We start from the raw sequence: 15,314 nt of genomic DNA, 5'->3' as shown, positions 1-15,314 counted from the left end.
CTTTTCACACTAATCAACTCGACTTCACAAAACAACAAAAGGCCAAACATTCAAAACATGAAAATGTATGAACATTTTTTAAAAAAAAACTGGAGAATGAAGGGGATAGGGATTAAATCAAGTTGACCACTGAGCTTTGAAGGACAAGAAAAATAATTTCCATCAAAATTGGAGAATGAAGGTTAGGGATTCAATCAAGTTGATCACCAAGCATTGTAGGACCAGAAAAGTAATTTCAATTATTGAATCTGGAGATACCAATACATCTCGCATGAGGCCTTGTTGTCTAGGGTTACTGATATACTTGTAGCATTGCATGCCCTTTTTATGCATATGAGAGAGCGAGAGAGAGAGAGTTATATTAAACGTCTTCAAAGACCAGTGGGTCTATGAGACCCGAAGTAGTACGAGAGTTCCATGTAGTACTGGGTCATGGAAAAGACTGACAAAACTGTGTGTGTGTGTGTGTGTGTGAGAGAGAGAGAGAGAGAGAGAGAGAGAGAGAGAGTTGCACCAAGTACAAACAAACAATTACACAAAAATCGTGGATCATCCCAAATGAGTAGAGTGACCCAAGGACCTAAAGAGATTACTCATCTCCAATCCATCATGACATCTATCACAATCATGGTAAATACATTATATCCACACATCACAACCAATGAAACACTTGGGGCAACACTTTACTAGTGATCACTTGAAAACACAGTCCTTGATGTAAACAGGAAGAATTAAAGTACACTCATCAATGCAAACAAAGAAATGCCGTCACTAGACTTCTTAATGTAATTTTACTTATATGCCCATGTTATGCAGCAAGCATGGGGCTTCAAAACCTTGTATGCTATGCAAGACAATAGGGGACTTATTCACAACTAGAGTAGCCATGCTGAAGGTCAATATTAACTCGGAAATTCACAACCTGGGTGCATGTTTCTGAGCAAATGCAACAGTATGATGTCAGCACCAAGCTTTTAGCCTATTACGGAGACATTCCATTAAGTGCTCTAGAATGATACCAATTATCATCAAGAGTAGAGATGACATGGAGATGGACATTATGAACTTTCAATAGTTGAAAGATGCTAAAAACCGACTACACAAAAAAGCACAGCCTTTTAACAGTCCCTTCAGGGTGCTTAGAGGGTGTGCTTGGCTATGCATATACTTTTATGAGTGCTATTTTGACCACTTTAGTGGTAACCATACAACTCAGGAAGACCCCACCTTCCTGGACAAATAGAAAAAGCTTCTGCATTCATACTGTTGACTGTAGACAACTGCCCAACTGATACATGGACATGAAATCATTCTGGTCAACAGCTTCAGTGACCAAATGTCTTCATCAAGCATGAGCTTATTTTGCAGTGTACTTTATAAGATGCTGCTGCCCTTGGTCCTTTGACACATGCAATCTGGAGCCGGATATCTGAAGATCGAATACCTTTCCTTTCGAGGATATGGTGCACCCTGTCGATCCTTATGAAGGAGGTTTACTGTTGAAGAGAACTCATTCCAACTCAGTGATGTATTTGAGAAAAGTGTAAATAGTGCTGCCTTGTCTGGATGGATGGACTTTCTTGGACCCAGAAAAGTTCTCTGACCAGTCTGCAAACGAGAATTTTCAGTCAATCCTAGTCTCTTTGAAAAGGTTGGCAAATCTTAGGGCCTTATCAAATACAGTCCACCCATTCCCAGCATAAGAGAATCTTACAAAGGGCGTGCACGCGCGCCGCGGGGGGTGGGGGTGGGGGTGGGGGTGGGGGCATTATGGACGGGAAATTGAGCTCATCCACAACCCACCCCCATTCATGAAATCTGGGCTTACGTGTAAAGGCCCTTGAGAAAAAGTAAAAGAACAAAGGTTGCTCTAATCACTTACGAGCACATTAGGGAAATTTCCAGCGGAGTTGGACAAAAAAACATCACTGTGCAGCAAAACCACGAAGTCCAAAGCAGCCAGCCTATGGGAAAATGGAAGAAACCATTGCAATTCATCCTTTGAAGCTAAAGAAACTTTAGTTTCCAAGTGTGGAAACATGTCACGTAAAGGCCTCACTCTTGCCTCCCCTCCATAGGATCCCTGCACAAACATACAAACATACAAACATACTGATTACTGTTAATGTGCTGTTGTGTGGTCATATTCCTTTTTGTGAAGATTTTTATCTGGAGAAAAGTTTTGCTGAGTACATCAATTTTCATGAAACCTCTGCTGTTGGATGCACTCAATCTCCACACTGGGTCCACGCATTCAGTCAGCCCAAAAACTTTAACAATCAAAATAATCTACCTTTCCTGCTACATAAATTGGGGTGTTGTTCTTGAACCCCAAGCCTGAGAGCAACAGACCGACTTCTTCCGGTGTCAAAGGGCAGCTCCCGTTTCTTCTTAAATACTCCGCGCTAAACTGAGCCTTGGGCACAACACTCCTATAATTAAAAAGAGAAACTATCATTAAGAAACCATTCATTGTTGTTAAAACATTTTCCAAGTAGTATGAATGTTAAGTTAAGATGCTAAGATACTGTACTTGAAAGTTTTACGGCGATATGATGCAAGCGCCTGTTGTTCAGCTCGCCCTCCACCATAGTAGCATGCCGAGTGTGCAATCATGTCCTTTTCAAACCTCAAATGAAAGCCAAGGAAATGTCCATGCTCTTCTTTTCCAAATGCTCTTGTGCCATTAATAGATTTGGGTGGAGCTTCTATATAAGTTTCTTTTTGCAGAAGTCTTGCCTTCAGCTGTATGCGATTGACCAATTTGTGCCCAAGGTCAAGAATAGGCCTCACAAACCTAAGTGCATAGAAATTGGTCTTGCATCTTAACCTTGTAGCCTCATCAGGCAGTCCTTCAAATGCCAGTCTGTGATGAAATCTATCTAAAGCAACCACGCCATGACTGCAGAAGCATCACAAAAAAGAACAGAAAGTAAAGCACTACAGAACAATCTTTGAGCCACCCAAAAAATGGTGTGTCAGTGGTCACACAGACTAATGTAGTTACAAAATCTTGGATGTGTTGCCATAAAAACAAGAACGTGTGAGCCTCATATATTTGCAAAGGTTTCAAAACGCAATTAGCAATTCATGCATTCAAAATAAGAAGTTTTTGGCATCACTCCAATAGTACACTTAAAAAAATCATTAGCCAAGGCTGATTGCAAACCCTCTAAAAATGAAAAAATGGGAAGACTCCCTCTGTGACTAGCTGCTCAGAGAAGGAAATTGCTTGTCCCAGAGCATGGGAGGAGAGCCACACTAGAGGCCGGTAAGTTTAACAAATCAGGCTGGCTGGGTGCTCTCCCATCAAGCGCTGGGGCTCCAAACGTGGAGAACAGCTATTTTACGCTCCTGAGCAGAAATGGAGTTGCATGGTCTTTCAAGGCAACCCACCAGTTCCAAAGCAGGGGTCACCACAGCCTTTCCTCCAGGCATAAACAAGGCTGGTAGAAGTTTCTGTAGAGCTGCCTGTGAAGGGGATCCGGAAACCTAATGCATCAGTGGTACGACAGGAGCACTAGGAGCCAGTATGAACGGCTTAGATGGAGCAAAATCAGCATTGATAGCAAAGGAACCAGAGTTTGGGCAGCCCAAGCACTGAGCATGTGAGCAAGGATAAACTTGGTCCCATGACCAAGACACCTGACTCCTCATCAAGGCATGCAGTGAGTTAAAGCTTAGCAGACAACTTGGGAGCCCTCACGAAGGGATGCGGCCATTTGAGTGAAAATGAGGTTAGGGTTGAGTTTGCATGCACTGGACAGTGTAGATGCACACCAATGATGGGAAAAAACCACCCTGAGGCACATGGCCATATGAAGATGGACAAGACAGGAACTCTAGAAGACAATCAGAGTTAGACCTGAAGTGGGATGCTCTATGCTCTCTGTGGGAATGTGTAGCTGATGAACCGAAAGTCTTAAGTAACTTGCAAGACAGAAGCAAAAGGAAAGGCAGTGTAAGATTAGAAGAAACCAAAAAGGACAGAGAAAACCACAAGACCAGCAAATCCCAAAATGGTTTAAGTAAACCGCCTCCACCAAATCACCTGGAAAAGGCAGGTCAACAAAAAAGCAGCACAAAAGCATACTCTTGTTGATCAGCTTGCACGCATGGCGAGACACATGGTCTAAACAATTTCATGAAAACAGGCTTCACAAGGAGGCCAAATGTGATTCATCATCAAGGCAAAGAAGCCAAGGAGCCTTAAAACTGACAAGGGAAGAAGCTGAAGCAAATCGTAATCAATGGTGAGAAGACTAAAACCAAGCTTAGGTGACTCATGTTATTCTCGACAAAATAGCCACAGCAAGAGGTTCCATTCTCCCTCAACTAACCAGCTCGTTTCAAGATACCTGCTTAGCTGGCTTTCACGGGAAAAAAAAACTCTCCACTCAAGTACAGCAGCTCGGCATTCAGCTGCAGAAATTTGAGAACAGTCAACTGGAGAAATCCATTTTTGGGGGAGGAGATCAAGTGCTATGCGCATTGTGCATAGTTTAAAACCCTCACTTTTGATGCAGCTCTTGGTTTGACCCAAGAGTTAGTGTCATTGTGATCAAGAATGGTAAGAAAGTGTTGGGTGTTGGACTCAACACACTCACACACACAAACCTGCACATTAGGGTTAGGTGCAAGGTAGAGAAGCTCACACATAAATGAGAGAGAGAGAGAGAGAGGGAGAGCCAAAAGTGTGGTATCCACAAAATGCAAGTCAACCCTTGCATGTGTGCCACATCCATATAATATAGAAGTACAAAATATTATATGTTAAGAGTGTCCTTTCACACTTGATGTCCCAAGGGGAAAAACCACATGGGAAAAAGTGCCCTTGGTTACGCCCTGTTAACACACAGAACTACCATAAGTGAGCATATGCCTACAAATCCCCCCCTGTAGTGGAAGTGTGAACCTGTACAAGGTAGCAGATCACTCTCTGTATGAGAATAAGCCCAAAGCTTTGCGGAAAGCTTCAAACTTTTCTCGAGGTAAAGCCTTTGTGAATAGATCTGCAACATTATCCTGTGTAGGGCAGTAAGATAAACTGATCTCCCCTGCATGTAGTCTCTCTCTGACATAGTGATAATGAATCTCAATGTGCTTGGAACGTGCATGAAATACTAGATTTCGTGCCACGGCCATAGTACTCTGGCTATCAGTGAGAATGGTGGTGGGTGTCTGCTGACACTCACAAAGATCAGCCAATAGTCTCCTCAACCATACACAATCTACTGTAGCTGTAAAGACTGCCCTGTACTCAGCCTCACAAGTAGATGTAGCAACAGTGGGTTGCTTTTTACTCAACCAAGATATACATAAACTGCCAAGAAAAAAACAATTCCCACTGGTGAATTGCCTGGTATCATAATCACCAGCCCAATGTGAATCACTGTATGCATAAAGCTGCAAGCTGCCCCCCCTGGGATAGAACAAACCAAGATCCAGGGTACCCTTAAGATAACGAAAAATGCGTTTGACTGCTTGCCAATGCTTTGTGCCTCGGCTGTGCATGAATTTGCTCAACAAAGACACCCCAACAGATATGTTTGGCCTCGTGTTACACAAGTAAATGAGGCATCCCACTGCTCCCACTGCCTGGCTGTAAATGCCGGCCTCAAAAGGCTCTCCAATATCATGCATAGTAAGCCGTACACTTGGTTCTACCAGAGTAGAAATGGGCTTACATTTATCCATGTGAAACCTTTTCAGCAAACTTTTTATGTATTTAGTTTGCTGCATAACAATGCCATCATCTGTATGCATAAACTGTATGCCGAGATAGTAGTGTAAAGGCCCCAAATCTGACATATCAAATTCAGCTTTCAAATCAGCTTTGAAATTTGAAATTTGTGCTTTGCTAGTACCTGTAATGAGCATGTCATCTACATACAAGATGACTATGAGAATATCGGCATCGGTTTTCTTCACATACAATGTGCTTTCAGCTGGACTATTCTCATAACCTTGGCTGGTTAGATGAGCATGTATCTTATCATACCGAGCTCTTGGAGCTTGCTTTAACCCATACAATGCTTTGTGCAACCTGCATACTTTATGTTCCTCACCAGGAACTACAAAACCAATGGGCTGATTTACATATACTTCCTCTTGTAAATCCCCATTTAAGAATGTAGTTTTGATGTCTAATTGATGCACTTTCCATCCTTTATGGGCAGCCAATGTAATCACTCACCTTATTGTGGTCATTCTCGAAGTAGGAGCAAAAGTCTCTTCATAATCTATTCCCTTTTTCTGGGAGTAGCCTTTAGCCACAAGTCTTGCTTTGTACCTGTCAATGGTACCATTAGACTTTCTTTTGACTTTGTACACCCACTTGGTTCCAATGACATGCTTGCCTTTAGGCAATTCCACAAGATCCCATGTATTGTTCTTCATGATAGAAGAAATTTCAGCTTGCATAGCTTGCAACCAATGCTCATTCCCATGTGCTTCTTCATAAGAAGAAGGCTCTTCTGAATCAAAGAGACCACCTATTGCTAATGCAGACTCCCCACGATGTATATTCAAAGCATGGCTGGAACTAGCCCTTGTTCTACCTCTGAGTGGAGCTGCAAGTTTGCTTTCTTGCAAAGTTTTCAGCAACCATCTTGGCACTGACTTGGCTGTGTCTATGGCTGTTTGCTCTTCCCTGACAAGATCTTCCACTTCTTCCATAGAAGGGGGCTGAATGGCTGGCTGTTCCACATGTTTTACATGAGGATTTTCTTGTGTAGGGGCTGGCTGATCTGAATCCCCCCTAATTGCAATGGGTAAAAGTCCATCAAACATGTCATGTACGCCTGTATCATTGCTTTTATACAAGGTGTACATGGGCTGTTCTGAATTTTCAGCAAATACCACATCTCTACTTACCAATATCCTTCGTGTAGTTGGATTATAAAGACGGTATCCTTTGCTCTCATTGCTGAAGCCCACAAAAATGCATTTAATTGCTTTGTCATCTAGCTTTGTTCGGAGTTGTTCTGGCACATGTGCATATGCCAAACACCCAAATGTACGCATATAATCCACTGTTGGCTTTCGGCTATACCAAGCCTCAAATGGTGTTATGGTTTTCAAAGCTTTTGTTGGACACCTGTTCAACACATGAGTTGCACACATTATAGCTTCCATCCAAGATTTGTGAGGCAACTTTTGTGCTTTCACCATGCATCTTGCCATCTCCATGAGAGATCTATTTTTCCTTTCAGCTACACCATTCTGCTGCGGTGTATAAGGCACAATACATTGGTATTTGATGCCCTTTTGAAGCATATAATCCATGAATGCATTTGACATGTATTCTCCACCTCTATCTGAGCGGAGTGTTTGGACTTTACATCCACACATATTTTCAGCCATTGCTACAAAGTGTAGAAAGTATGTAAACACATCTGCTTTCGCTTTCAAGGGGTAAGCCCAAGCAAACCTGGAGTAGTCATAAATGAATGTGACGAAGTAAAGATGCCCCCCTATGGATGGTGTCCGCATTGGACCACATACATCACTATGTATGAGCTGTAATTTACTTTCAGCTCTAACAGCTCCATCTTTGGGGAATGGTTTTCGTTGCATCTTTCCCAAAATACACCCCTCGCATACATGTCTTGGTGGAGAGAGGCGGCATATTATTAACCATATGATGCTTCTGCAAAAGCATCAAACTCTGAAAATTTACATGCCCAAAACGAGCATGCCATAGCTCTGCATCATGCATAGCAAGAGTGTGGGCAACCACTGTATTTGCATCATAAGTGCGCTTGTCATAGTGTCCAGCTTATACAAGCCTTTGTATCGTGTTCCAGACGTGACTATTTCATAACCCTTTGATGGGTCTTTTACCAAACACTTCCCGTCTTCAAATTCAACCTTTAAACCTTGGTCGTTTATGGCTGAGACGGAGAGCAGATTTTTCTTTATCCCTGGAACATACAATACATTTTTCATACATATATTGGCTCCATTGGCTGCAATAAGTATGACATTACCAATTCCCTTTACTGGATATGTGGTATGACCTACACATGATACAGTGCGGTCATTTGAAGCATAAACCAAGTGCTGAAATACATCTTTGCATGAAGTGATGTGGCTCGAAGCACCACTATCAAAATACCATGATGCATTCTGTCTGTCACATGCAATGCAAGACATATCAGTGTCTGAAGCACTTAGTGTGTCACTAGTGCATGTGACCAAAAATGTGTACTCTTCCTGGATTACATTAGCTCATTGCTGTGCTTTGTCATCAGAAGAGTCTGCTACTACTGCATTGCCTGCTTCTTTCCTTTTCTCTTTTGCAATCCGCTTCCTACATTCATTGATGTAGTGTCCACGCTTATGGCAGTAGTGACATTTGCCCTTCTTTTTGGGCTTGTTTGCATCCCCTTTGTCAGACTTTTCACCACTAGAAGAGGGCTGTCCATGACCAGCCTTGCTAGAAGGTTGTCCCCCATGCCTAAAGCTCTTTGCTTTACCCTTATCCTTGGCTATAAATGCCTTGTCTCCACCACGGTTGCTCGATAAGTTTGCTCTTCCTGCAAGAGTAAACCCACGAGCTCTTCAAAAGTGACGGGATCACCACCTCCTCTCATTGAGAGGTTGAGAGAGGTGTGAAAGCCCAAGTAGGAAGGCAGCAAAGAATGAAGAGTGTTGGTGACCATCTGTCTGTCTGGGATAACCTCATCAATGTTGAGCAATTGTTCCTGCAAATCTTTCACTTTGGTGAGATGATCTGCCATGGAGTCACCCTCATCCATAGAAAGAAGATCCAATTGCCTCTTCAAGTATGCAACTCTTGCCTCGTTACGTACCTGATACATTGCTTCCAATGTGTCCCATGCAAGCTTCGATGTCTTGCAAGAACGAATGTGTGGAATAATAGTCCTTCTCACTAAAAGGGCTATCAATGACATGGCATGTGCATCTCTAGAGTCCCATCTCTTCTGCTCTCGTGTGGGAGCAGGTTTCATGAATGTATCAAATTTATGATACCATTCTCTTGGTGCCTGTTTGAGCCCATAAAGACTCTTTTTCAGCTTGCATACAAGCTTCTCCTTTCCACTCACTGCATAACCCTCTGGCTGCTGCATATATATCTCCTCATGGAGATCACCGTGAAGAAAAGCAGTCTTCACATCCATCTGAATCAAGTCCAGATCATCATGTGCAACCAAAGCTAACACAGCTCTAAGTGTGGTCATTTTGACCACTGGAGAGAAGATCTCATCAAAGTCCACACCATATTCCTGCTTGAAGCCCTTAGCCACTAACCTGGCTTTGTATCTTGGCTTTGCATCAGGTGCAACTTTGAGCCTGTATACCCACTTGCATGGCAAAACCTTTTTGCCTGCAGGCAAATGCACCAACTTCCAAGTTCCATTTTTATGCAGAGAATCCATCTCTGACTTCATGGCACGCTCCCAAAGAGTCTTGTCTGCCCTCTGTAAAGCCTCTTTATAACACGAGGGCTCCCCACAGTCAGTAAGCATCAAGTAGTCAACCCCTGGAACAAACCTGTCAGGGGCTCTGGAGGGTCTTGTAGACCTCCATACCCAATGACCATCATTTGCAGGTTGCTGTCCAGCCTGCATATCACCCATTGGTGGCTCCTGTTCCATGCCATAAGGCTGAAATATCATGCCCGGTATCTCCTCTAACTGTGGTATATCCATAGGGATATCTTCTGCCATCTCTGGCTGTCCATTTGGACCATTTTCAGCACCATTTAAGGGCTGGTTTTCCTGCTGTAATGGCTGATTTACAGCCCTTTGTTGTTGTCCATGATGTCCATCATCATCAAAGATGACTCTGCCAGGCTCCTGTTGCCTTGCAGGCTCCTTATACATGCATGTTTCATCAAAAATGACATCATTGTTGCGTATGATCTTTCTATTCATGGGATCCCAAAGTCTATACCCCATTTCACCTCTGTCACCATATCCTAGGAATATGCATTTGTGAGACTTAGGATCAAGTTTGGTGCGCATTTCCCTGCATATGTGCACGTACGCAACGCAACCAAACACTCTCAAGTGCTTGTATGACGGAGGCTTCCCTGTCCATACTTCCTCTAGCACTTTCCCACCAAGCCTCGTGTTAGGTGACCTGTTTATAAGGTGAACGGCTGTCATAACAGCTTCAGCCCAAAAACCATGAGGTAATGCAGCATGTGACAACATAGAACGGACCTTCTCCTGAATGGTCCTGTTCATCCTCTCTGCTGTCCCGTTTTGTGGAGGATCATAAGGAGTAGAGAACTCCCTCTTGATGCCTTTAGCATCACAAAAGTCCTGAAACTGTTTGGACATATACTCTCCACCATTGTCGGAACGCAAAGCCTTCAGTGTTTTGCCAGTTTGATTCTCAACAAGAGCAACAAACTTCTGAAACACTGAGAATGTATCACTCTTCAAACGAAGAGGATAGACCCACACCTTGCGTGTGGCATCATCTATAAAAGACACAAAATATTTTGCCCCTCCCAAAGAAAGCTGAGGCATCTCACATACATCTGTATGCACAAGCTCTAACTGAGCATCTTTCTGTCCAAGAGCTTTCTTGTGGGGGCACTGTAGTTGCCTACCATATATACAATGCTCACAAAACTGAAAACTTGAAAACTTTAGAGAAGGCAAGTAACCCAAACGAGACAATTGCTCCATTCCTTTGACACTCATGTGTCCCAACCGGCTATGCCACATAGAGATTTCCGGCAGCTCGGTTGCATTTACATTAGCATGGTGACAAACACCTGCATGCATGAAGTAAAGAGTGTCCACCTTAGAGCCTCTGGCAACAATCAGTGAGCCCTTACTAATTTTCCACTTTCCACTACCAAATGTGGTAACATAATCAGCATCATCAAGCTGTCCAGTAGAAAGCAGGTTCTTCTTGATCTCAGGCACATGCCTGACATCATGGAGCATAAGCTGTGAGCCATCTGAAAACACAAGCCTCACATCACCTCTGCCAAGAATCTTGCATGCATGGATCACCCAAATAAACCACTCCTTCATTGCCAGCAGTATACCTGACAAACAAGTCTCTGCAACCTGTGACATGAAAGGAGGCACCTGAATCAATGATCCATGAGTGCATACCATGACCACCTGTAAGAAGTGAATGGGCATCAAGTGAAGAAGTAAATAGGACCTCATCCTCACTGCCACCTGCATGTGACACATTGATTTCTTCAATTTTGACTCCACTTTTGCCCTTTGGCTTTACATCTTTGGCTTCATCTTTCTCTTTGTCTTTGCCTTTTCCCTTTTCCTTTTGATCATTTTTCCATTTGTAGCATTGCTTTTTAATGTGTCCCTTCTTGCCACAATAATGGCATTCCAAATCCTTTTTGGAGCGAGACTTGCTCCTTTCCCTTTCTTGGCTTTTCCCCCTTTGCTGGGATCTCCCACGTGCATTCATTGCATTGGACTTTCCAACAGAGTTGTTTTTCCTGTTCATCTCTTCTTGAAGAAGAGCACCCTCAACATCTGCATATGACAGCATAGCATGCGAATTGCTAGTGGCTGTCCTAAATGTGTCCCAACTCTCTGGCAAAGTGCATAACAGAAAAGTGGCTTTGAACTCATCGTCCATTGCCAACTTTTGATTAATGACCTGGCTGACAATACCATTAAACTCATTTAGATGGGCTGTCATAGACGCCCCTTCCGTCATCTGAAGACCTATGAGTTTCTTCAACCCAATACACTTTGCTTGAGGCACTTTGTTGGGCATACAAGTCCTGCAATCTCTGCCACATTCCCCAAGCTGTCTTCTCTTCACGAATGCTAAAAAGTAAAGAGTCTGACACAGACAACATGATAGTAGATCTTGCCAGCTCATCCATATCTTCCCACTCTTCAGCAGTAAGAGAAGCGGGCATTACACCCCTTTCTTTGATAGGCTTGTGCTGCTTTTTCTGGAGCAACACATTGTAGCACTGGGTTTGCCAAATATCATAATTGTGCGAGCCTTCAAGCTTCTTGATATGAAGCAATGAAGAGCTCTCACCTGTGGTTGCCATAGCAAAATGCAACCTGTCAATGCCTGACTCCCTGCAAAATGTGCAAACACTGCACCAAAAGCACACAAAGTGCTCACAGTTTTTCTCCCAAGCTTTATCTCCCACTGCGGAAGCAAGAATGCAACTTTTCTCCCACTTTATGTGATGAAATCACCAAAATCTGGTTGCTGCAGATTTTGGACAGCACCTTAAATGTGCTCTGTTGCCCTTCCAAAGTACTCTACAGCAGTACCAAGTGCTCACCAATGATGTACCAAACCTGTACCGGCAATTACAGCAGCTGAAATTGAACCTTTTGGTCACTCAAAACAGTGTACAGCCATGCCAAAACTTGCACAAAGCTGTGCCAAATCTGTACCAGCAGGTACAATAGCAATAAATGCTCTCCTGGCGTGAAATCAGACTTTTACAGTCCTGTACACTGCATACAACAGTCCCGAACAGAAATTGGGCAAAAGCCCCTTGACTGCAAGCTAATTTTTTTAAGGATTCAAGGCATAAATGTCTTGCCTGCTGCTTTGCCAAGCTCAACAAGCATATGAACTTGAAAAGCCCCTTGATTTAAGATCAATTTCTGATCATACATGGTACATTGACGCACATGAAGGCATCCAAAGTGTTCACGATGCTTCCCCCTGGCCACATATACATCAAATACATGAAACCCCCTTGATTTACAGGCACATTGAGTGCTTGTAAGGCATCAACACATTATCCACAGCATCAAATGCGATTGCCTGCATGCAAATCAACCAAATCGGCACAAAAGCCCCTTGATTTGCACTGCAATTTGCTACAATTTTGCCCAAATGTGCGATTTCTCACATCATACAGTATGTATGAGTGCTTAATTGCACAATTACATCAAAAGCCCCAAATTTCGACATCCAATTTCCTGCAAATTGATCCTGATTGTGACCAATTTCTTGCAAATTGATCCTGATTGTGACCAATGTCACCCAATTTTGCCAATTTTGCTCAAAAATTGAGCAATTCGACGCCTGTATCTGCTCAATTAATGATTGCACCTGCTCAATTGCAAATCCCAAAAAAAATTGAGGAAAATACCTTGTAATTTCTGATTTTTCTTCAATTTGCAGGCTGAATTTTGTTGTTGCAAGAAAAGGGGGTGATGATGCTGCTGCTGCAGAAAAGGGCGGTGGCTATGGAGATCAGTTTGTGCCTGGTTTGAGGGTTTACGAAGGGGCTTCTTGTTGATTTCTGATGCTTTGATGCGCCTGCTGCTGCAGTTTGACGTAGGCCTGTGCGTCTTACGCCTTGCGTGCTGTGCGCTTCGCTCGCCTAGCGCCAGTCTACATGACGGGCTGTTGGCTACCTATAGCCTATGTAGGCGTGTCGAGCTTGCCTTCGCTCTACGTCACCCAAATTGAGCGCCGCCCGCCTAATAGCCAGCCGACGACTAACGCCCAGCGCTCGCCTTCGCTCACCTCAGTGGCTCGCTTGTTCGCCAACGCCTTTGCCAACGCTCCTTCGCTCCACGCTCAGCTGCCTAGTATTCGATGGACGCCCGCCTGTGCGCTTGACTCATAGACCCATTCGCACGTAGACGCCGCCGCTGGCAGAGGCCTCATGGTGGCCCTTCACACGAAATGCCCGACTACTGTGCGCTTCAAAGTTGCCGCCACCTTCGCCTATTCACAAGCATCTCCGCCATCACTGCCGGTGTGGGGTTACGCCTTGTGGCCACCAACACTTTGCTGCGCTGCCTCTTCTGAGCCGGTGCCTGCTATCAAGGAGAAGAGGGAAGAGGGAGGGATCACTAAGCTCTGATACCAGTTGTGTGGAAGAAAGAATTAGGGTTAGGTTAATTCATGTGTGGGAGACATACACAGACAGAACAAGGGAGAGAGAGAGAGAGAGTTGTGGGGATAAGTCAACTCACGAGGCATGAGTGTGTGACTCCCCTATCACACATGTATATTGCACTAGTACACATAGTGCACTTAGTAAATTAAAAGTACTAAGTGTACTATGTACTATAACTTATGGGCTTGTACACACTATAAGGGTGGGCATTATGCCTTTACCCCAACACTTTGTTCAGCTTTGTGTTTTTGCATAGTTCTTAAAACAGGTAGTTCTTCTACATGTTAAATTTGTATCAGAGTCTGGTGAAAGAGGTGCCAGATTGGTGCAGATTTGGAATACGCACAGTACAAAGTTGGTTGGTTTTTGGTCCAAACAGAAAAACGCAGCCAAGTAGTTCTTCAACATCAAGTATTTTGGTGGTGCCCGAATGTGGGCAGCCAATGGGGTATACAGCCCCAACGGCCCCCAAGGTGGGTATGATGGGGTATGAAGCCCCCAAATGCTCCGCCAAACAGCCATGGTACAAGGATGAGGGGAGGAACAAGGGGTTGCAGGTTTTCAAGAAGGGATCTGATTCTTAGTACAAGTCTTCAACCCAAGGAGGGGCAAGCTTACTAGGAGGGGATGTCACATGCACAACATGCTGCGGACGTGCTTAATCCCCAGTTTTAGGTTGTGTTTAGGCACCTTTTGGGGCAATAAACAGCTAGGGTTAATCTTAGGAAATTTACCCAAGGCAGTCCGCAATGAAGAGAAGTTGGAGGACTTTTCTTTCCCCGGGAAAAAGATCCTTCCATTAGCTACCAAAAAAACAACCATAATGGCCAAGTACAAACTGATAGAATGTGCAGCGGAAGAAAGGAAAGTGGAAACACAAGAGAGAGTGAGAAAGAGAGATGGAGAGGAAACACAGGTCAGAACCTGCTCTCAATTTCATCAACCAAGAATACATGTCTCGAGCAAGAGGGGAGAAGACCTCGTATGTGAGGGACTGCAGCAAGCAATGAAGAATGAGGGAGGCAAGCCAGCTATATATATGCCAATATGAAGGCAGCCGACTAGGGAAAAAAGGTCCTCCATGACTAGGCAAGCCCAAGACTCCATAAAATGGGAAAACATACGTGAGGGGTGACCAGCCCCTCTAGCTAACATGGTCAACCCTAGAGGCTAAAATAGGACACCAAACAGGAAGCCAGCAACAAGGAGATGATGTCTAACACAAACTCGTTCCCAAATGGGAAGTGAGAGTCAAGAAGCATAAAAGGGAGGATGCTCCTCTCCTCCAGTTGGCCGCTCTAGGAGGAGAAGGCTATCTCATTCAGCAGGGGGGAGGGGAAAACAACCACACACGTGGTCTATAGTGCCAAGTGGGCTCACCACCACTGCCAGTAACAAAGGGACCGTGACACCAAATCCTCAAGAAAACCTCCCGGTGCGTCCACATGTGGTCAGA

At 44.0% G+C, this 15,314-nt stretch overlaps 1 protein-coding gene across 3 annotated transcripts in view; it reads right to left on the bottom strand.

Annotated features, from left to right (window-relative positions):
- Positions 1-907: 907 nt before the first annotated feature.
- The window catches only part of LOC147607800 (O-fucosyltransferase 39-like), a 63,585-nt gene continuing 49,178 nt past the window's right edge, over positions 908-15,314 (bottom strand). For all 3 annotated transcript variants that reach the window (XM_086789653.1, XM_086789655.1, XM_086789656.1), the window contains 4 exons: positions 2,534-2,902; positions 2,294-2,432; positions 1,883-2,083; positions 908-1,608 (listed from right to left, as the gene is read on the bottom strand). In XM_086789653.1, coding sequence (XP_086645779.1) covers positions 1,375-1,608; positions 1,883-2,083; positions 2,294-2,432; positions 2,534-2,902 — 943 coding nt within the window. In that variant the 3' untranslated portion in view covers positions 908-1,374. The remainder of the gene's footprint in view (positions 1,609-1,882; positions 2,084-2,293; positions 2,433-2,533; positions 2,903-15,314) is intronic.

This window comes from Cibotium barometz, chromosome 54 (assembly GCF_041138505.1).
Source record: "Cibotium barometz isolate CiBa-2024 chromosome 54, ASM4113850v1, whole genome shotgun sequence".
In the NCBI taxonomy this organism is placed as follows: domain Eukaryota; kingdom Viridiplantae; phylum Streptophyta; class Polypodiopsida; order Cyatheales; family Cibotiaceae; genus Cibotium; species Cibotium barometz.
Note: the sequence above shows the minus strand (reverse complement) of the source record. Positions and strands in the feature narration are given on the sequence as shown.